The following is a 23,011-nucleotide window of genomic DNA, read 5'->3' as shown; positions in this document are numbered from 1 at the left end:
CTTCTAGCACTATGCTCTCCAGCCCCCTAGTAGAGCCCTTTCGTCTTCTTCACATAACCCTGTAGAGATAGGTGACCCTATTTTCTAGCCAGAGAAACTGAGGCTCAGAAAGTAAGTGTCCTGTTCAAACTCCCAGAGCTGCTGTGTGGAGCAGCTGTGTCTTGGACCCTTCTGCCACTCCAGTGTTCTCACTCACTGCCAGCTCTCTGCATAACAGATCCAGGAAGATAGCCGTTTCCAGATGTATTGGAAAGTGCTTGGGGCCTCTGTGGTAAAGTCAGCTGTTGCCTGACTTGAGCCATCCTGGCTTAGCTGACTGGGTGCCAGGGCCACAGAGAAGACCCTCGTGTCCGTACTGGGAAATGGGTGCCCGTAGGACTAGATGCTCACAGAGTTCAAAGAACAGGAAACTGGCATGCATCAGTTACTTTACTCATCTCTATGACGAAAGTGTTTAACAGAAGCAGCGTCATGGAGGAAGTGCTTATGTTAGTTCACAGTTTGAGTCCATCACAGAGGGCAAGTCCTGGTGGGGTTCATGGTGATAGAAGCATGTGGTCTAGCTTCTTACATAATGGCCAGACCAGCTGAGAGTCAGACCTGAGTCAGGGCCACGCTATAACCCTCAAGACTGGCCTCGTGTCCCAAAGATTTCATAACATTCCCAAACAGCACTGCCGGCTGGGGAGCAAGGGTTCAAACCCAAAAGCCTGTGAAGGACATTTCACATTCAAATCATAACACAGGAGAACCATATTGAGGGCCATAAGAGGCTGCAAAACAGTGGCCCCGTGATGATACTGAGAGAAAATTTCACATAAGAAGTAATAGGTGTCATGGCAAGGGAGGGGCCTCCTGGAGGAGATCAGAAGACTCTGATTGGAGGAAAGTGAATACTGGAGGGGGGGGTTAGCATAGGGACTCTGAGACCCCAAGGTATGATGGTCAGTCTTGAAGTGAGGAGAAAGAAAGATTGGCCAGGTTCTGAAGTGTGAGGGATGGTTTAGAATATGGCTTCATCACTGAATGCTTGCCGAGCACATGCTAAATCCTGGACTCTGTCCCCAGCATCTCTAAAACAAAGGAAACATAGAAAGAGAGAGAGAAAGAGAGCAAGCTCATTCTGTTCCTGGAACTACTGTTTAGACAGAAGAGGTCAGCCTGGTTCTTACTGAGACACTGGCTGAGGGAATCTCTGTGAAGGACTGACTGTTCACAAGACTGCTTGTTCCAGGGCAAGCCTTTAGAGGGCACTGGGAGACCCTATGGGAAGGAGAGAAGGGGGCATGGACCAAGCATGAAGAAGCTAGGAGGTGACTAGGGGGTCCAGTCAATGAGAACAAGATGGAAGGCAAAACGTGGGATGAGCCAGAGACACCAGCGTGAGGAAGAACGCATCTTCCCACCTTGGTCTGGGGATGTTGCCCAGCAGTGGAGCGCTTGTCTGGCATGAGGGAGGCTCTGGGTTCAGTCCCCGGAACTTTGAGAAAACAAGTCGTCCTGTCCGTGAGGAGGAGGATGGGGTAGAGAAGGCGTGTTGTAAGAAGTCAACCATTGGCCTCAACTAACTGCTGCCAGGCATCTCTTGGGATTCGCCTGGGACATCCAAACCAGCCAGCCCCAAGGCTTTTGTGGGTCGGAAGGAGTTAAACATTAGCATGGTCTCTATGCTCATTCCTTCTGAAGTCCCATCGGGAGCCAGCCCTTGCCCCAGGGCCTGTGAGCAGAGCTGTATTCATATCATCTCTCATCGGGATGCAGGGCACAGTGCCAGGGTCGGCCACCTGTCCTCACGCATCTCCACTGCTCCATTTGGCAGATCCAGTTCACACACCCTCTCAGGAACACACCTACGAGACAGTCGAGCGTGCTCGCATTCCTGAGGAGCCTGGAGTGGGGGCTCTTTGGGCCCGAGGAAACCCAAGATGCACGTGGAGAAACAAACGGTGGGGCGGCCGTCTCTCAGGGTCCCCACGGCAGCTCGTGGAGATGTGTTTGCTCCTTTCCTCATGTTGCAGCACGAGCGGGCTTTGCAGCTGGGATTTATTTTCAGAGCACTTTGGAATTCGACAGACCCGCCTGCATGCTGCCTCCCGGCTGAACCCTTTTGCCATTTGGTTGATGATAAAGCGAGTGATGGTTTACACTGAGAGAGCTGTAAAAGATGCTGTCTGTGAACAAGACAGACAGGTGTCAAAACCGGAGTAGCAGACAGTGCAGTCAGCAGAGCCCCAGGTCCCCTCCAGAGGGAGCTGAAGTCTGTGTGGGCACCTTGCTTGGCGCTGTCCCTCAGCAGCGGATAAGATGGCGATTCTGGTGTCGGTGGAGAGCATGCACCTACAGAGCTGTGCTCCATGTCTGCAGAGAAGGGGCCAAGTCCCAGATTATTACAGGGGTGAGGAGGGCAAGCTGATCAGGCCCAGTTCAGAGCCATATTTGCCAAAGGGTACTAATAAGTACCAGAGAGCCAGCTCAGGAAAGCTCAGCTTGCCGCAGGAGTGCAGTCCAGAGAGGTGACTGCCCGTGCTGTGCATTCTCCTCCTCCTTCGTCTCCTTCCTCCGTTAGCTCGGCAGGCCCAAACTGGGGAAGGATATTTCTCCCTTCTCTTTCTAAGGAGAGAGACTCACTTAAGTGACCCCAAAGGAGGAGCCTCTCAGGCTGCTTTCTTTGAGTGTGTCCTTCACTAGCGTTTATCTCTGAAAGTCTTTTTTTTTCTGTCCTACTCCATTGCTTTCCCTTAGGGTCCATCCTCTCTCACACCCCAGTAGTAATGGCCTTTCCTGTACTTAGGTCAGGGAATTGTTAGTGCTGAGTGAGTGTGATCCCCGAGGTAACAAGTTGGTGTCGTGATGTAATTCTTGGAGTTCGTCTAGGAGAGGGGCTGCTCAGGGCCATGAGCCCACTGGGAAGCCGTGAACTCACCAGGTAACCAGGTCCCAGCAGAGCCATGGAGGGTCATGAGATGAGCAGAGACCAGGCTATATACTTCCATACTGGGGTATAGGGTGTGGATTTTGGAGACCATTGGTGGGGAGCATGAGACATTGCCAAGAAAAGGTATGGCAGTTTAAGGCTACCATGTTGACTGTCCATCACTCCGCTTGGTTTCTTTCTCATTGAACCTTGGTTTAGGCTGATAGCCGTCAAGGCCCAACAGTCTGTCTCCATCTCCTAATACCCTTGGGATTACAAACATATAGTCAGGCCCAGCTAGTTTACATGGGCACTAAGGTCTGGATTGGGGTTCTCACACTTACACAGCAAGTATTCTCTTCCCCCTGAGCCATCTCTCCAGTCTGTCATGCTCGTCCATGGAGGATTTGAGCAACTGAGTCATAGGGACGAAGGCCATGGGGAAAGGGCAGCTTTGGAAGGAGGATGCATTTGTTTGCATCTGTGATGCCAAATAGACCGCTGGACACATTGAAGCATCTAAAGGGGGTCTGGCCGCCTGGTGCTTGTCGAATATGCTGAGACGGACTCTGTTTGTGATGTAAGAACAGCAGTGGCGTTCTGCAGGGAAGGAAGAGGGAGTACTGAATTCTGAATCCAACAGAGAAAAACAGAAATGTAGAACCAGAGAAAGAGCGAGGACTCATTGGGTGGGGAATTACTAAGAATAAACATTAAGGTATAGGGAATTCTTGCTAGAACCACTCAGCAAGAGTGCTTACTGAATGCAGGCCACAGCGATAAGATGGTAGTGGAGGCCAGGTACTGAGGGTGGAGATTTTGCCCAAAACTGTTACTCAGCTTCCCACTACTATGATAAAATACCTGGCATAATTAGTGAAGATAAAATGTTTGCTTTGACTCATGGTGTTGAAGATTCCAGAGAATGGTAGTTTGGAGCTCTAATGGGGTGCGGATGACAGAAGCGGGGGATGTACTGCAGGGCAAACCTGCCTAACTCATCAGCTAGGTCACACAAGGAAGAAGAGATCCTGGTCCCACAGTCTTCAGTGACCTAAGGACCATCCTCTAGGCCCCACCTTTAGAAGGTTTGCTGTTTTCGTATTCAGTGATACCATTCGGGGGAACAAGTGTTTAAGACATGGACCTTTGAGGCTACTCATGCAGACTTGTAACACTTATTTACCTCAAGGAATCCTTCCAGAACTGTACCTTCAGGCCAAAAGGGGAAGACCAAAGCTAATCCCATTTTAAGAGAGATTCAGAGCCCCTAGAGAGTGTCTTTGACCTCTGGAGATGGGCGTCATGAGGTCACCAGTATGCAGGAGGGATTAGGAAAATGTCACTAAAGATCTCTCAAGGGAAATGGGAACAAGAAGGTCCAAGGCCCAGCACCAAGAGAGGGTAAGGGACGGGGAAGAGGAGGCTCCCCCACAAATGGGAAAGTCTTGATGTTCCAGGGCAAGAATATTATCAGGGTCATGTTGAAGTGAGGGACAAAGAGAAAACAGGCCAAGGCCTATATTTTAGAATTGGCATGGAGATTTCCCTGTGGCCTGGACTAGATGGTATCTATGGAGCTGTAGGGTAATGGCAGGCTGTAGGGGTGCCCCACTGCGAGGAGACCAACTTACAGACCATGATAGAACAATCCACCTGCAGCTGAAGAGAGAAGGTAGGACCTTCTGGATCACTGAAGGTTTCTGTTTGCTCTCCTCCATGATAAAAGAGCTGTAATGTTGTTTTTGTAGACAGCAGGGAATGGAGACTTTGGGACTGGCTGAGTGGGAAGGGCTCAAGGGCTAGAACAGATCTCGTCAGTGTATGAGACGTACGTGGAGATTCCAACAATACGTCTTCCTCTAAAGCCATAGCTCCACCAGCAGAGGACTTGACAGGACTGCCGTGGGAGAAGACACTAGGTCACCAGCATCCAGAGGTGACCTCTAAGAACTTGGCATGAATAAACTGCCCAAGGGATGTATGTACAGGACAAGAAAAGATAGACGAGCTGGAGCCCCTAAAGAGAAAAGGGACTCATGGGGAAAGAGCAGAGATGCCAGAAAGGAGTGAAAAGTCCAGGTTGGGAAGGCTGTTTGGTTGTTAAGACAATCTTCCACACACACCCCTAACTTACCTGAGCACTCACTATATAAACCAGGCTGCCCTTGAACATTCAAGATCCGTCCATGCCTCTGCCTTCTGAGTTCTGGCATTAAAGATGAGTCCCCCCCCATGCCCAGCTTGGTGGGGTTTTGTTTTGTTTTCTTTTTTTTAAGAGAGCCATGTATAGTTTGCAGAGTTCAGCAAAGCAGCCAGATCAAATAAAGGAAAGATGTGTTTTGGATTCAGCAGTGGGGAAGTTTTCAGTGACCTTGGCAAAGGCCGTTTTCATGGGGCTGGGGAGAAGGTGGCCAGACTGCGGTGGCTTGAGGCTCAGGAACCCAACAATACAGCTGACAAGTAGAGACGGCACCGGGGAAAACAAGGCCTTGTGAACCGTGTGGATTCCAGCTCTCCGTGCACACTGGGGAAGCCAAGAAAATAGTCTGTTCGGCCTTGTCCAGCCTGTCCCCATGTGGCAGAGCTTGGGCGAATTGGCCACCGCTCCCCAACCGTAATCTCCACAAGAGGCTGACGCCCTGCTCTGCTTCCCTCTCCCGCAGGCCGCATCTTGGACCTGAAGACGGGGACGGTGAAGAAGGAGGGACAGCAGTCGTCAATGCGCATGTGCATGGGCTCGCGCCGCTCCTTCATCTGCAGGATGAGGTTTGTGGGTTGGCAGAGACCAAAGCCAGGGGTGGGGGCATTGGCTCGAGCCCGTGCCCTCAGCCTCAGGCAAGGCTGCCTCCTATCCCTCCTCGTAGTGTTCACTCTTTTCCACCCATGCTCTTTGCGCACCTGTGTGTGCTGTGTTTTTCTTCTCTCTCTTCCTTGTTCTTTTAATTTTCGTTTTTGTTCTTTTATGGATTCCTAGTCAAGGCTAGAATTTGCTCTACAGACCAGGCTGGCCTCTAACTCTCGAAGACTAGCATCCACCCTTGATCCTCCTGTCTCAGACTCCTGAGGGCTGGGATTACAAGCTTGAGCCACCTTTGCCCAGATGAGTTAAAACTTTTTTTCACTTCCTTGACTTTCAATAGAATGTTATTGTATATAGTTATTGCTTGAATTCATGGAAGACTGGGCCCAGGATTCCTCACCACCAGCAAAATCTGAAAGGGAATAAGAGGCACGGGGGGGGGGGGGGGGATTGTTAGATTGTTTAGGTTCTTTGTGGACAAAAAAAAAAAGTCAAGGAAGCTTTTTGTATCATTAAGGTGATAATAGGGGATGAGATCAGCCAGCCACGTATAAGGTATAAAATAATGAGAGAGGTCAGATATGAAGCTATGCTATGTCTTGACCTGTTGGAGTAATGGGGTGCCATTACTATGATAGGAAAAAGGCTGGAAACTCCTTTAGCGTGAAGGGAAGTAGTCATCCTTTTCAGACTGAGGTGCCAACAAGACAACTGATGGAAAAGATAAGGGGCCAATCGGGTGTATAAGTCTAGACCCCAGAGGAAGAACTGATGGAAAAGATAAGGGGCCAATCGGGTGTATAAGTCTAGACCCCAGAGGAAGAACTGATGGAAAAGATAAGGGGCCAATCGGATGTATAAGTCTAGACCCCAGAGGAAGAACTGATGGAAAAGATAAGGGGCCAATCGGGTGTATAAGTCTAGACCCCAGAGGAAGAACTGATGGAAAAGATAAGGGGCCAATCAGGTGTATAAGTCTAGACCCCAAAGGAAGAACTGATGGAAAAGATAAGGGGCCAATCGGGTGTATAACTCTAGAACCCAGAGGAACAACTGAAGAAGGAAGGGCTCAGGGATCGATGCTGAGGTGGCAGCTGAGCTGAGAAAAAAAGTCACCTGAAGGCAATGGAGCAAGGACATCAGAGGACAGCGCATGGAGCCCTGCTCCCCCAATGCTGGAAAGCTCAGTTGAGCATCCAGGCAGGCAAGAGCGAAGCAGAGAGAGCGAAGGAAGTATCCGAAATGCCACTGAGTCCCAAATGCAAGGTCTGAGGCTCCAAGGCTACTCCTCAGAGTGAGAAGCGGAAACTGGAGCTAAAGGCAGGCAAACAATGCAGACTCTGTCTCTTTCGCCCAGCCCATCCTGAGATGCATTTCCCCCGGGGACTGCCTTCAGATACCTCTCCTGACCAGTGTGGAATTCTGCGTCCATCTTGGTTCAGCACAGCATTGCCGGCACCCTCAGCCTTCTCTCCTCCCCTTTACGCTGTGTGATCCCACTGAGCTGCCCACCCCAGACCAAGCAGAGCAGAGCCACTGGCTAATGTCACTTTTACTCGGTTGTCTGCTGCCAGAAGTGACTTAACACTTGTACATCTTGTGGGCACTCTAACATTTCAAGGAGAAAATGCTTTAAGATGAATATTTATCTTTCCTGATTCAACGTCAATCTATTGCTGATGCCTGGAAAGATAGCTCTGTTATTAAAAAAAAAAAAGTCAGGCATGTCAAGCATGGTGGTGTGTGCACTTGTAATCCCAGTGATGGGACAGGTGGCGACAGGCAGACTCCTGGGTCTTGCTACCTACTGGGCAAATCCTAGGTGAGAGACCGTGTCTCAGAAAAACAAGTGCATGGCATTTAAGGAAGACCAGCTAAGGTTGTCCTCTGGCCTCCATACAGACATTTACATACATGTGAACACATGTACTGTATATATGCGCACACACCAGAGACACACACACACACACAGAGAGAGAGAGAGCGAAATGTACAAACCTATGTATCACCAAAGTCTCCTGCTCCTTACGCCTAGGTGGGCCTACAGAACTCCCTTTTACAAAACATCACTTTAGGGGTCCGGTGAGAGATGTGGTTTCTCTGCACCTGCTGCTCTCCAGGCTGAGTGCTGGGCCTCTTCCAGAAAGCCCTGACAAGGTGCCAGGAAGGCGCTAGAGTGACAATGTGCAAATCGTCTCTCTGCCTTAGGATGGAGTCTCGCTGGCTGCCTGCTTGATGTCGCCAGTGAGCTGGACATTGTGCACAGCATCCAGCCAGAAACAAAATATTCTCAGCTAATGTCACAGCGGGGTCCTCTTATCCTAGCTTGGGGACAGTTAGTGAGGCCAGCTGATATGAATTCTTAATTAATCCTGTGGATGAACTGCTCGCAGGCATAGCACGGCATTTCGATTAGCCGTTACAGTGCCACTGTCACTACCCAGATTAGCCCGTCTTTCCGAGCCCAGGCATGCCTCCAGAGAACGTACTCAGAGCTGCTCACCAGAGTAGGAACCTGTGCTACCTGGACTGGCTTGAAAGATGTGCAGCAGTTTGTTCTGCCTGGAGCATGATGTCACCAACAAAGCAGCACAGTTTCCTTGAGATACTGGGCCCAGGCTAGCAGAAGGTGCAGAGGGCCCTGTTGGCATCTCTGGGTGGCAATGTCACAGATTGATCCTACTATGGAAATTGCTCTGGTGCTGGCAGCCCTCCAAGGTCTCAGAACATAATTGGACTCTTTCGTTTTCTTTCTTTCTTTTTTTTTTTTTTTTGCATGTTGCAAATGAAGACATCCAGCTTGGCGCTTGTCGTGTAGTTGGGAAATGGAAATGCACTTTGGGCCTGCCAAGAGGTGGCCAGACCTTGATACCTGGGGATGCTGAGAGAGTCACTGAGAAGTGATCAGGGAGGTCCTGCCATTGTGGAGAGTGCTTCATCCCCTGGGTCCCATAGAGGGACTCACAGGCGGACCTGATTCTTTGCCTATGGATTCCTTGTCTCCACCCTCCCCTTGCCTCAATCAGCAGGCTTCCAGCTGTGTGGTTGTTCCTAGAGCCTGCCCTGGTCAGGGAGGGGCGTCCACAGTGTGATGCTCAAGCCTGGGAAGATGCTTCTGTTCCGCAGCTGTCAGCATCTGTTTCGAGTTGGTGTCTCTGCTTGGGCCTGCACAGACACGGCGGCCATCATCACCCTCCTCCTTTCTACAAAGCCACAGGTTCCACTGAAATGATCTGTGGGGCCAAGGATGACTGGCCTTCTCCTTCAGCGTTCCCACAACTCTCTAGCGCAAAGATGGACTGTGATATGTTTCTCGTGCATGTGAAACACTGTCCAAATTTCCCTTGTAGGGCAACCAGTGAAAAGCAGGCGAGCCCACGCCTGCCCTTTGGAAGGACATTAGCTGTGGGACACAGCGGTTGAGAACCACCTGCTTGATAGCAGGGTTACCCTTCAGCGTGAGGGGCAACAGAAAGTGAAAGGAGGGGAGGAATTTTACAAGGTGCTGGTCCTAGGTAACCTTTGTATCACTTGGTGTTTGCCAGCAGCCAGTGGTGGCAGGCAGGAGCAGCAGCGGGAGGCATCTGTGAGTGTGATGGGTTCTGTACAGGTCTTGGGTGAAAGGATCCTTAGTCCTGCAAGGGTGAAGGCTCGTGTGCTGGTCAAAGATATTGAGAGTCCTCAGCTCCTGACTACAGCTGGCATGACAGTCTCCAGGCTGTTGAGGTATCATATTCTTCAGCTGTGATAACAGCCAGTGTTACAGCTCCCAGGCAGGCGATGCTGAGACTCTTGACGGTTTCTCTTTGACTCCGCGGGCTTCTTGCCGTCTGCTGTCAAGCAGCTGTGCATCCTGCCCCACGCAGTTCAGCCTGCTTAGCTAGGGCTGGCCCTACTGCACTCCTGCCTCTGCCTTCACCATTCCTGTGCTCTCTCTGCTACTTCTGTTTTGTGTGTTACCAGCTCAAGCTCTAATAATAAAAAAGTAATTAAGACAACAACAAAGCAAAGTTAATTAAGAAAAGATTGCTCCAGAAAATCTTCTCACTGGGCTTGATTGTCATAGCAGGAGAGACAGCAGAGTGTTCCCCAGATGGGGGGGACACAAAGTGAGCTGAAGAGGCAGCTTAAAAGGGGCATTTGCATCAGTCACAGCAATCTCTGCATGCAAACGCGGGCTAGTGTTTGCCCCCGTTACAGTTCTAGTCTTCTGCTCCCCTCCTGGCTTAGGTAGAAATAGTTGTAGGATTAACTTGAGTTCACCCAGGCGTCTAAGAGTTTAAAATTCCAGGAAGAAACTATTTCAGATAGCTCTGGTTCAGGCTACACCTTCAAGAGTAGTTTTTACAAGGTGTCTATGAAGAGTTCAGAGGAGCCTGTGCTCACGTAAGGGTTCTTTCACTGGCTGCTTGACTAATATTCCTTTTGCTCAAGATAGTCAGAGATGCAAGAGGAAGTTCAATGACCGTGCACACCCCCATGTTTAATTTCCCCCTCCCCTGTACCTCAACATCCTTATTGATAAGGAAGGGAATGTCAGAAAGATTGCTGGCAAATTAAAAGAACTCATCGTATGTGCTGCTAATATGGCTTAGTCAAGTCCTTGCCTTATGAGACCTGGGTTTGACCTCCAGAGTCCACGTGAACAGAACCGGGTGTGGTGGCACACTTTAGTAATCCTAGCATCAGAAATGCAAGACCTGGAGGATCCGTGAGGCACAGCCACCACCAGCCTCACGTGGCAAGCTGCAGACCAGTGAGCAACATTATCTCCAAAGAAACAGATGGAATAGCATCTGAGGTATCCTCTGGCTTCCACATGTACATGCAGAACTTGCACTTGTACAGACATACACACACGTTGCACCTGCACACACTTGAACACACACAATGAGCTTACACTAATAGTGATTTTTTTTTTAAAAGCACTTAACACTTGCCTAATGCTTCAGGGTGAGGTGCGTTCCCCTTGTCTATGTTAGAAGCACCATGAGTTTCGTGTATTTACTGCAGCCTCATTGGTCCTAATAATAATGTGTTGACTCTTAGGTGTGGAAATGCTCCCCTAGACCACCTGCCTTTGAACAGAATAACCACCATGCGGAAAAGATTCAGGTGGGCATTCCTTTCTGTGATGCACTCGGGGACTAAGCTAGTAGATGCTATGATGGCCCCACACTGGGGAATAATTTAGCTTGAAGAGGGGTGGAAAGTGGAGGCCCAGGAGGGCACGTGTCAGAGTGGCAGTGGCTGGGATGAGAACCGGGAGTTGGGTAGAATTTATGTGTGACTTTCAGGTCAGGATGGTGGGAAATCGAGATTTAAAACCATAAAGGAAACAAGGGAGAAGGTTGCTTAGATACCCAAGGGGTCGCCAGCATCTTGCCTTGTTCCCATATTGTTGTAATAGGGGCGGCGGGCCACTTCCTGCCACCCAGCTAGCTTTACCCGAAATAATTACATGGAAACTGTATTCTTTTAAACACTGCCTGGCCCATTAGTTCCAGCCTCTTATTGGCTAGCTCTTACATATCAATCTAACCCATTTCTAATATCCCTGTAACACCACGAGGTGTCTTACCAGGGAAGATCTTAACCTGCATCTGTGTCCGGTAGGAGAATCATGGCGACTCCTTGACTCAGCTTCTTTCTCCCAGCATTCTGTTCTGTTTACTCCGCCTGCCTAATTTTATGTCCTATTAAAGGGCCAAGGCAGTCTCTTTATTTAACCAATGAAATTAACACAAAACAGAAGACTCTCCCCCATCACCATATTGTGAAGACAGCCTCATGTGTGTCCTTTCTCAGGAATGGCCTTGGCCCTGTGAAAGAAGGAGAAGCCCAGTATGCCGTGGTCCACTGCACAGGTTACATCAAGGCGTGGCCGCCAGCAGGTGAGCAGAACTCCTGACAGATTTCTGAGAAGGCAAATGCCTTCACCTTCAACTGTTGTACTGGCTTCAGAGTATTCTTGGAGGCCAGGTGGTGATGGGGTACACACCTTTAATCCCAGCACTCGGGAGGCAGAAGCAGGCAGATCTCAGTGAGTTCAAGGTCAGCCTGGTCTACAAAGGGAGTTCCAGGACATCCAGGAATACTACATAAAGAAACCGTGTCTTAAGAAACAAGCAAACAAACAAACAAAACCCAAAGAATATTCTTGGAGAAAAAACAAGAGAGTATCACCATTTTCTTTGTGGTTAGAATGTCGTTTTTACTAGAGAAAGCCCCACTATCTGAAATAGGTTTCCAAAAAGTGGAATTGGTGGAGCCTTTGCATCATCAACCTCTGCAAAGATAGTGTGGAGATTTGAAGTGAGAGTTTCAGCATGTTCCCACAGATGCGCACGTCAAAGTCACAGGGAGATGACAGATCATAATAACCATTGGCCAGGAAAAGGAGAAACGAAACCATCATATCTTGCTGGTGGGAAAGTAAAATAGCATAGCCACTTGGAAAAAACAGTCTCAAAATGTTAAGCATGCAGTTACTATATGACTTCACAATTTGACTCCTAAATATCAACCCTAAGACCTAGATCTACAAAGGAATTTGAACACAAATATTTATTCATAATGGACAAAGTGTTAAAAACAACTCGAATATACATGAAGTGGTAGATAGATGAACAAAATTTCATGTATCTGTACAGGGATTACTAAATCACCAGAGTATTGCTGTGTGGCATAGAAATCCCACAAAGAAAAGTACATAAAGACTGTGGCCATAATACAGTTTAAGAACATAGATCAATAACCAGCCTAGTGCTTGGAATAAATGCAAACAGCACGTTGGCCATTGGCAAGCAAATGAAAACAAAGAACTGTAGGATAAAGGGGTTTTAACTAGATGTTATAGCACTGGCTCTACTGGGCAGGGAGCTGGATTGTGCTCACTCTGAACTGGATTTTTGTCTTGGAGGGGTTTGTACAAGGCGCCTTTCTGGCCAGTGCAGGCATCTACAGGGGCCCTTCCTTCACTGACTGACACTGACTGTCACAGGGAGAGTGACGCTTTGCTGCCTGTTGCCCAGCAGATTGTACCTCTGATCTGGCATGTTGATTTTCAGCCGTACCATGGGTTGTCTGGAAGTAAGATAATTTCTCCGTACTGTTTAAGGTTTTTCAAAGGATGAGGTTTTTTTTTTTTTATGTCTGTGAATATCATCAGCACCTTTCCAGAATTCTGAAATGCACGCCTAATTGTAAGAATAATAACTGTTTTCTGAGTGTTCCCCATGCCAGACATTAGAACGATCGCAAGAGTAATATGGTATTGGCAAAGTCTGCGCACCTGCAATTCAAAACTGTACAATCTAAACACCCCACACTGACTTTTTATGTATGTATACACATGTATTCACACACACGTGTGTGTATACATGTATGTATGTATGTATGCACAACCTGTCAGTTAAAAAGATTTTTTTCCTTAAAGCATTTTCTTGGGCTTTATTGGATTGCTATCACAAAATATTACAGACTGGATAATTTGCAATGAAAAGAAATTTCTTACAGTTATAAGGGTGGAGACTTCAGGACTAAGGGGTTGCATTGGGCAAGGGTCTTCTGGTTGTGTGTCAGATTATGACAGAGGGTGTCATCTGGGGAGAAAACTGACACCTGGAACCTATGAGCTTAGGTCTCTCTCCTTTTATTTTTTGAGATATGGTCTTCTTACTATGTATCCTGGCTGGCTTGGAACTCATGATGTAAACCAGGCTGATCTTGAACTCACAGAGATCCACCTGCTTCTGCCTCACAAGTACTGGGATTAGAGTGTGCCAACACACACAGCCTCTCCTTCTTAAGGAGCCACTAACATCATCATGAGGTCACTATAGGATCTGAATCAACTCTCATCCCCTCCAAGAGGCCCCATCTCCAAATACCATCAACATAAGAATTTGGGGTTTCAAGTTTCTAACTCATAAAATTTTGGTAACATTTTCTCCTAATGTGTATGGCAGTTTTGTGTGTGTGTCTGTGCACCATGTACAGGCTGTGCCTGCAAGAGGTAGATCCCCAGGGACTGGAGTTACAGATGGTGTGAGCCACTATGTTGGGAGTCCAATGCAGGTCCTCTAGATGGACAGCCAAAGCTCTTCATTGCTGTACCATCTTTCCTGTGCCCTAAAAGATATCTTTAAAACATAGGAAGTGCAACTTATTAAACTGTCAGTATGCTGTTTGCCAAAGGCCTGAATCAGACCCAAGAACAGGGATTGAGAAGGCCTCCAACCCTCAGTTTAGGAGACCCGCTCCCTCAGTTCTGATAGTGCTACAGAACCAGCTAGACCCCTGGAATACAGAGTTCCCAGCAGCGGAAGAATTAGCAAGAAGCAGTGCAGTAATAGTACGAGGCCTTTCGTAAACGGCATGGCTGATCCCGTCTGCTGCTGTTCCTAGGAGCCTCAGATAGTGCTTGAGAAAGTAGGTTTGTAGTAGGAGATTGTTCCAGGAGGTGGAAATAAGAGCAAACAATTGTGGTGCTGAGAGGGAGCCAGGCAGCAGTGTCTCCATTATCCAGTAAGTATGGTGTGTGTGGCCATTGTTTTGCCAGTCTCTCAGGGCTACACCCCAGGCCCATTCTTCTAGGAGTCCTCAGATAAATGGGGAGACCGTGTGTCCAGAAGTGATAGGAAAGTGTTTTATAAGACAGTCATCCTTGGGGGTAGATGAGCCCCTAAGCCAACTGAGGTTAGAAGAGTTGCCCTGAAGAATGCCCATACCCAGTCTTCATCAGTAGTTCAAAACCTTCTTGGGATCCATGCCAATGAATGCCTCGATTCCTACTGAATCTTTCTCTGCTTTAAGTTAGTTCATCATGCTTACTATACTAGGCAAATTCCTCTTCTGGTTCTGTGCTCAATACTCTGCTTTTCTGCCCCTTTTGGGGGGCTCCACACCCATGGTTTCACATGACGAATGCCATTAGCATGGTAAAACTCTCTCAGCCTCTGTGAGAAAAGAGGCTGTGGCCCAAGAGGCAGGCGATGGTGGCATTCAGAGGATGAGCTCCCCTGGAGCTGCAAGGGTCTCAGAACTGTTGCTGTTTGCTTGTGCGGGGGCAGGAGGGCTTGTTCTTCATCTTAAATACTGGTCCTTGAAACTGCCACTTAAGGAATGGCTGAAGGAGCCAGGGTGTTCCACTTAGAGAAAATGAGACATGATTGCTGTCTTCAAGTATTTGAGGGGGTGTCATATTGAAGGAGGAATTAGTCTCAGGGTAGTTCCAGGAGGCACAGCTAGGAGCAAAAGAGGAAAGTTACAGAAGCGAGAAGCGAGCCAAGGGCATGAACGGGCATTAAAAATGCAAGATAGACACATTAAGCTATGGAAAAAAACAGTTTTTATGATTAACCAGAGCTGCACTTTAAAACAATTGGGTACCGTTTTCTCTTAACCTCCTAATGGACCAAAGAGGGAAATAGCAAATGATGCCCAGTGTTGGGAAAGAAAAGATGCTTTCTACGGCGCCGGTAGGAATGCAAATTAGTGCAGTGCTTGAGCAGAAGAACGGGGTGCTATGTGTCAAACATTTGACAGTGTGCAATTTATGATCCGGCACTCAGATTCATGGGAATTTACTCTAAAAATTGACTAGAAATGTCTGTAGACTGTGTGCTTTAGCACAATTTAGCAATCGTGAAAGCACCCAGTGAATCTGAATGTCACTGGCAGAGAATTGGCTAAAATTCTGTGGAATCTATACACACCAGCACGGTGGACAGACACCAGTGAGAACATGAGATATTCAAGAATGAAATAAACTATGAATAATTGGTTTGAAATGGTTATAAGACATATACATCTTGATTCTTAAATTATAAATGAATAAAAGATTGGTGTATGTTAAAACTGGAATATTAATCACTTATTTCTGTGTTTGGATTATCGGAGCTTTTTCTTCTCTGTTCATGTCTGCATTTCCCCAAAGTTTAACCTGACTTTAATAACCAGAGAAAATGATGTTTTGAGACATCAATCTGAAATTTCAGAGGAGGTATCCAAGATGATTAGATCGTGTGGTTTACAGTGAAGTTAAAGCATGTCATTATCTGCCTTCTTGGTCTGCTCTTCTCCTGGGTGCATCTATGAAGACAGGGGTTCCGGAGAAGAAGGCCATCTTCCTGTATCATGACTCACGCATGCCTACAGGGGACCTAGCTGCCCCTGCTGCCTTGTTCCATGGCTGTCGATACTGATTCTTGATTAATGGCTGCATTCTTCACACATAAAACACCAATTCTACCTTACTGTTGGCATCCTGCAAGACCCAAGGGCATATGTTGTGTTCCTGTTCTCATCCCCATACATCATTCAGATAGCAAACATTATATTCATGAAGACAGGTCGAGTGGGTGGATGGATGGGTGGGTGGATGGGAGAGGGGATAGTGAAAAAAAGAAGGGCTCTTGTTTTTTTTAAAAAAAGAGAGAAAAATCATGACTCTAGAGGAATTGAAGGAATTTCTAAGTTTATAGAATTCAGTGTTTATGGAGCTCTTTTAAGACACTTAAAGACAGTGTGAGGTCTAGATGAGTGGCTAAATTAAGTCATGACTTTTTTACCTTTTCCTAAGGTCATGGAACTGGGGTACTAGATTAGCAAACAGCTCCTGGTAAGGACTATTAGCTACAATGCTGGCCCTGCTTGCTCAAACTCCCAAATCATTAACAATGACTAAGTTACGGAAAAGATTTATGATGGCTAGCTAAAGTCACTATAAATATCAGAACCCAACCTCCAGAAAAGGTTAGCAGCCAGGATGGACTTTGCAGTGCAAACCAGAGCTGTGTGGACAGAGTTCTTGACAGCCACTCATAACACGTGCACTTGGGCCTGGGTCAGTTAACTGTATAATCGTGAATCTTTCTTCTTCCTTCTGCCCATGCTATACAAACCTCAAAGTAGATTCTGGTATATTCCAGAAGCCCTTTCTGTTATAAAGTAGCCTTCCTGATTAGCCTAACAACGTTTTACACTGTACTGGTCCAGTATTTAGAGTTGGACTATCAGGCACTGAGTTCCTTTTTCCCATCGTTCCCATCGTGCGGTTGTTTAGTTTGTCACAAACCACTCAAAGCAGGGTACGTTTTATACATTGGGGGTGTGCTCAGAGTCTAAAGGACACTAAATTTCCAGAAGTGTGACTTATTTTCTCCCATTGTCACCACCCAGCGCCTTGCTTTTCATAGAGGGCTCACTGTCAAGCAGGGTCATTTCTAAAGTGGAGGCATGGCTCACCACCTAGTCCATGTAGAATGCCTGGTTACCTAGCAGAATGGCTGCCCAAGAGAGCCGAGGTCTGGCCCAGGTTAGGGAGTTTGACACCAGAGTTGATGACTTACCCCTGGGGCAATCCAGAGCTGGAAAGAGCTTGTGTTGGCACTAAGCACTTTCCTCACGGATGAGGTGGGTGTCTTTTTCTCACTTCATTGCTGACTTTCAGTAAGCTGTGGCCACAGCATGCCACAGGCTTGAGGTTATTTTGCAGTTCTGGCCAGAAGCCTCTGGGGTCAGGCTCATACTTCACCCGACAACTCGGCCCCGCCATGAGCTCATCCCCAACAGCTCTGGGCTTCTGGCAGTTTCCTTGTTGAATGCTCTGTTTGTTTTTCTACCATGTGAGAGTCTCCAAAAGTTGTGTGTTGGATTTGAGGCCACTAAATCACAGGCAGTGGCTGTACCCCTATGCTCCCCAGCCCCCAGCCATCCTGCCTTATCATGTGACATACTCAGGATCTCTTTAGATGTCAAAGCCACCATGTTAGCTTCTGAGATGGAGAATGACAGTCACAGTCTTCTGGCTTTTCATTCTCAGGCAGGAGGAAGTGACTCTTCTTGTTCCCTCCATAAATGTGTTCTGAGCTCCCACTGCAGATCAGGTTTTTCAATAGTGGCTCCCTTCACTGGGAAGAGACTGCCAAGGGTTGGCTCAATGAAAAGCGCTTGACCTGCTTCACGTATTTAATTTTCATAAGAACCATGGCAAGGTGCAGGTACTATTATTTCCTCCTTTCTGGACACCTAAAGACAGCAATGTGAAGCAGTTAGCCTAGCACCCATGGCTAGTAAAGGAGTAAGGACAGGGATGCTGTGACCGGGGTTGTGGGTGGGGCGCCAGGGAGCAGCATCAGATCTTGGGGATGGAATGCTGATCCTGAGAGTTTGGAGCCTTCCCTGCTTTCCGTGTGTCAGGTTGTGAAGGGTGTTCTGTGAACTACGTAGAACAGGCAGAGTGAAGACTAGTGCCCGTGTCTCTCACTCCTGAGAGACACGAGGGCAGGGATATGCGAGGGAGCTAGGACAAAGCAGGTTACATGGGGCAGGGGTGGCAGTGGGCAAGGTCCACGTGAGGCAGGTGAGAAAGCTACAGCCCGCCCTCAGGAGGTCTGACTGCAGAGTCTGTCTGCTTGCGTCATCATTACGTCATCATTAGGCTTCGCTGGCTTCCCTTACTCCAAAAATAGCACACAGATCACGTTGCGATCTTGACTAGAATTTGAATGTCAACTATTTGGTCATTGTTATATTGCAGCACCTATTTATGTGCTGTTATCTATCATCTGCCATCTATGAGATCTGTCTCAAATCTGTCAATAATCCATCTTCTATCATCTATCCAAACTGCTATCTATGTAGCTACACGTTCTTGTGCGTGTTGCCACACACCTTTAATTCCAGTAAGTTCTAGGCCAGCCAGAGTCATACAGTGAGGTTCTATCTCAAAAGGAAAAATTTAATATAAAAAGAAAGATAAAAGAAGACATAAAGGTAATATGGGAGGGAAGTTCAAGAGGAGTTGGGGGTGAATAAAATCAAAATACATTGTATACATGTGTGAAATTCTCAAAGAGTAAAGTACATTTTAAAAATTGTTATCCTCTGGGGCTGGAGAGATGGCTCAGAGGTTAGGAGCACTGGCTGTTCTTCCAAAGGTTCTGAGTTCAATTCTCAGCAACCACATGGTGGCTTGCAACCATCTATAATGAGATCTAGTGCCCTCCTCTGGCATTCTGGCAGAATACTGTATACATAATAAGTAAATAAACCTTTTTTAAAAAAAGTCACCTATCACCTATCATTCATCTGTCACCAACCTATCTATCAAATCTATTGGCTGTCATCTCTCTCATCTATTCCTCTCTCAAATCTGTTATCATCTATCAAAGCCTCACCTACCTTCCATCATCTCCCTTTCTACCACTTGCATGTTATGTTCAGTTGGCCGGGTAGTAAGCAGATCTCATTGGTCCATCCTGTTTCCGTATACCAGAACTCTGACATTATTTGACCTGTTCCTCCATGTCAAGATGAGGCTCCAAATAACATGCATCTGGAAGAGTGAGCAGGCACCACACTCCTGAATCCTCCCCACTTGAGAATTTTCCCACTGTCCTGTGCAAAAAGAGTTCTTGAGGTCAGGTGTCCATGGGGACATTTCCCGGCATCTTTGGCAGTTAGCTTCTACCTTCCGGCATACAGATGGCTAAGTCTGCCTTGGTTTTCCTTTTAGAATCTCCCCCTCTCCAGTTAGAACATGCGTAGACTAGTTCCCAAAGTCCTTGAACTCAAATTTTTGTTCAGATACCCCAGTGAGGTTCATTTTAATAACTAGACCAATTCAACGTGTGTTGCAGGCTGGAACTCTCTCTGCAGGTTCCAGAGTTGCCCTGTGTCTTGGGCGCTCTGTTCATGCCTCAAGTCCCACACTTGTTTCCTGGGTCGACTTTGGCCCCCACTTAGAATTTTGCTCCTCATATTCATTTCTTTAGAATTTCTTGACCTGATTTTCTATTCGTGGCTACCATTTCCATTTTTAGCTTTTGTAATGTGACAAGTGTGCTTTTCATCGAAACTCAGTCTTGTCTTTCTGCAGCCATCACCTCCTCCAGATCCCATGAGGATTGGCTTTAGATGTTTTTTCCATCTCTTTTATAAAGCAACTGAAACTATTTGCTCTGGTTCCTTCCCTTAATGTCCTCTTTTCCCCACACTTCTGATTTCCATGCGCCTCACCATGGATGAGTCGCTATGCGGTGGTCCATTCTGACAGCTGAGAGTTGCTCTGTCATCCATTGCAAAGGTTCTGGAAAGATCTGAGAGTCCTTGACAAGGACAGAAGAGGGATGTTTGGCTTCGTGGCAGTCTTCACAACACCTGAACCAAGTTTCACCTGCCTGTTTCCAGGGCTGTGGCCAGAGTGGCAGGTTACAAGTCACAAATAGCCCCAGTGAGAATCTTGGAAATCTTCAGCCATGCAGTTTCCGAGGAGTCTCTGACTCTTCCGTGGGACTTGCCCCTCTTCTGGCCTTATCTCAAGCAGATCTTACTCTGAGCTTTAACTCTCTGATGCAAACCTTCCATTCAATCTTCAGGCATTTACAGGGATGAAGGCTATGTTGTGTCCTTCCTCAAGCCCACCTGGCCTGATCCATGCATCCCCCAAACAACTCCACCCTTGCAAACCTTCCCCAGTTTCTGGCTCTGAGATACACTTCAGATCCCACGTCAGGCCTTGGCACCTTTTATTGTAAATTGGAAGGGACAGCTAGGTCCAAAAGCACCAGTAACCACCGTGGCTTCCCTTTACCAACTGGAAAATCGGCTTTGAGGATTACCAAGCAAGATTCCTGAAATACAAAACACCTGCAGGCCAACATTCTTTTCAAAATGCCTACCAAGATAAAAAGTCCCTAGACCACAACAAAAGGATTCCATGCAATCCACTGAGAAACCTCACATTCTGCATTTCTCTCCTGGCCAATGGTGCAGTCTCTGAGAAGCCTACAGTGATGAAACCTCTTTATCTTTATTGAGACTGCTTCCCAAATGTGTTTTTGCAAAAGTAAATTTTTTTCCCTAAAATTTACAAATGTTCCTCAGGGAAGGCATTGGCGGCGGGCCGTGCGTGAGCAAGTGCTCTGAATCAAAGACAGTTGTTCCCCTTCTGCCTTTTGTTTTTGTGGAACGCACAAAATATGTCTTAATTCGTAGGAGGAGGTGAAGGCCAGGGACAGCCTCTTTCCAGAGAGACTGCAAAACAGCCCCACTTTGCACGTCTCTGCCCTCGGTTCCTGTAATCTTTTGGTGAAGAATGAAGAAGCCTCCTTGGCCCGTGTGCCCCTGCGGACCTTCCCTTCCCAACAGCAGTTTCCAGTTCCATCTCATTTGCATTGTTTACAGTCTCCTGGCTGACGGGAGGGAAGAGGCTATCCAGGGAGGGCGAGGTAATTTAATATGGGGTGAAATGAGCTTGTGAGGCTGATTAGGGAATCGCTAAAACCTGTTAGAATAGCTGGAATGAGTCTGTTCCTATTAAAAACCGCTTTGCAGTTCCTGCCAGGAAGCACTCCCTCCTGAATCCTCTCCACCCACTCTGGCACCAGCGGTGGCCCTGTGGCCCTCCTCCAGGCCCTGTTCCGTTCCCTGTGACACTGTTAAGCACATGGCATCAGAAGGAGCTGAATCTGTTTTCTCCATCAGCTGGTGAGCTCCAAAGACTAAACACAAGCTTCTCCCTCCTCTGCAGCAGAGGGTCAGGCCCCTACCTGGTACTTGTACCTAGATGATGTCACAGCCAGAGAGCCTGGGGCAGCATCACGGGCCAGCACGCACCTTCCGTCCTAAGGAAGGATGGTCTCAAGTCCTTCTGAATCATCGTTGAGCCCTGCATCTAGGCAGAGATCAGCACAGGGAATGCTAGTTCAGCCCCAGGATGACCCTACCTCCTGTGTCAGTGCTGAGGGCGGCGTAGCTGAGGTGGTCCTGGTGGCATTAAAAAGAAGCCATAGGGAGCAGATCCCCTTTTTCTGGGAATGGAGTTTTGCTTCTCAAGTCCAAATCTAACAGCAGACCACTCAATAGCAGCCGCCCAGCCTAGCCAGTAAAGGTGCTTCTCTGCCTCCTAGTTTGATAGCCACACACTGGTTACAGAATGTGGTGTCTCCGCTTAATGTTCAGGCTAAGCCTCTGCTGCCACCAGGCATATTGCCGCTAACCGAAGGGCGGGGCCCTAAGTCGGGGTATCACTATGCCACACCCACGATTCTGTGTGGCAAGAGAGCACAGAGCATCACAAGAAGACTTCTCAGGAGTGGGAAGCCTAAGGACCAAAGCATCATGGGTTAGCCTATTTAAAATCAAAATGTACATTCTTCCTGCCTCAGCCTCCCAAGTGTTGGGGTTACAGGCTTGGCCACCACCATACCCACCTTATTTTGTGTCTTTTTAGAAAAATTATGAAAACGTAGAACGTGTTCATTAATAAAACTTTGGAAGATACGGGAAACCATTCAAGATAGAGGAAAATTCGCTCATAAGCCCATTATAAATTTGTTTAAGGTTTAAATTAAACAGTAGCAGTACCCCTTTCTGCCCCGGAGTTTTCGCTGAAGGTCAAGCGCACTATCTTCTAGTGTTGTTCTCTTTTTAGAAAACATAGTTTATATGAGTTCATTCTTTTACATGCCGTTTAATTAGTCATTCATTCTCCAGCGGGGAGCGTGACTCTCATCTCCAGTCTGGAATCTGGTGTAGGGCTCGCGAAGTGTCCACACTGCAGAGGATTCTCTGTCCATGAATTCTGACGTTTCTGAAGCTCAAGCCCAGAAGTAGTACAAAGATGATGATTTAGATTGACAGCTACCACGGAAGTACCTGCAGAGGAGGATAAGAGTGTTCCCTTCCCTGCCTGCTAGCATCTCTAGACATGTCCGTCATCCCGTAAGCCGTATCTGTCTGATATCTGGTGTGAACTCAGAAGAGATGTGGCCTTTTCAATCATGTTTAATGGGAAATTCCATTTGGGGGCAGACAACGTTGTGGGTCTTTCCCTCTGAACTGCTTGTTTCTAGCATGCACTCTCGTCCCAGGATGCTTTGTGCCTTTCCTGATTTCTTCTTGGTGGTCTCGATACTATTGTATTTGGACCGCTATGTGTGTTGCTAACATTGCCTTCTAACCTGGGTTTCTTTGACTCTCCTCTATGCGGTTTTCCAGCCCCCTGAATGTTTTGGCTGCTTAGAAACAAAACTATGCTTGTGCCTTTCTTCTGTGGGGTATGCAGAGCTGTAACTCAAAGATGTCCCCAGGCTTCTCCAAGTATAAAGAGTTTCAACAGCCTAGGTGGAGGATGCTGTGCTGTTGATTTTTTGTTTCTTTCTATTTTTTTTTAACAGACTTAATTCACTTTTATTTTCCTTGTATAAAAACCCTTATGTGGTGGCCACAGCTGGAGCCTGGGTCCTCTGAACAGAGACTCTGGTGTGGGTTTTCACAAGATGGTC

At 47.4% G+C, this 23,011-nt stretch overlaps 1 protein-coding gene across 10 annotated transcripts in view; it reads left to right on the top strand.

Annotated features, from left to right (window-relative positions):
• Positions 1-23,011, top strand: part of Arnt2 (aryl hydrocarbon receptor nuclear translocator 2) — a 143,843-nt gene that overhangs the window by 77,340 nt on the left and 43,492 nt on the right. For all 10 annotated transcript variants that reach the window (XM_075953259.1, XM_075953250.1, XM_075953256.1 and 7 more), the window contains exons 6-8: positions 5,581-5,683; positions 10,767-10,832; positions 11,526-11,611. In XM_075953259.1, coding sequence (XP_075809374.1) covers positions 5,581-5,683; positions 10,767-10,832; positions 11,526-11,611 — 255 coding nt within the window. The remainder of the gene's footprint in view (positions 1-5,580; positions 5,684-10,766; positions 10,833-11,525; positions 11,612-23,011) is intronic.

This window comes from Microtus pennsylvanicus, chromosome 18 (assembly GCF_037038515.1).
Source record: "Microtus pennsylvanicus isolate mMicPen1 chromosome 18, mMicPen1.hap1, whole genome shotgun sequence".
NCBI lineage: Eukaryota > Metazoa > Chordata > Mammalia > Rodentia > Cricetidae > Microtus > Microtus pennsylvanicus.
The sequence above is the reverse complement of the archived record's forward strand: the minus strand, read 5'-3'. Positions and strand labels throughout refer to the sequence as shown.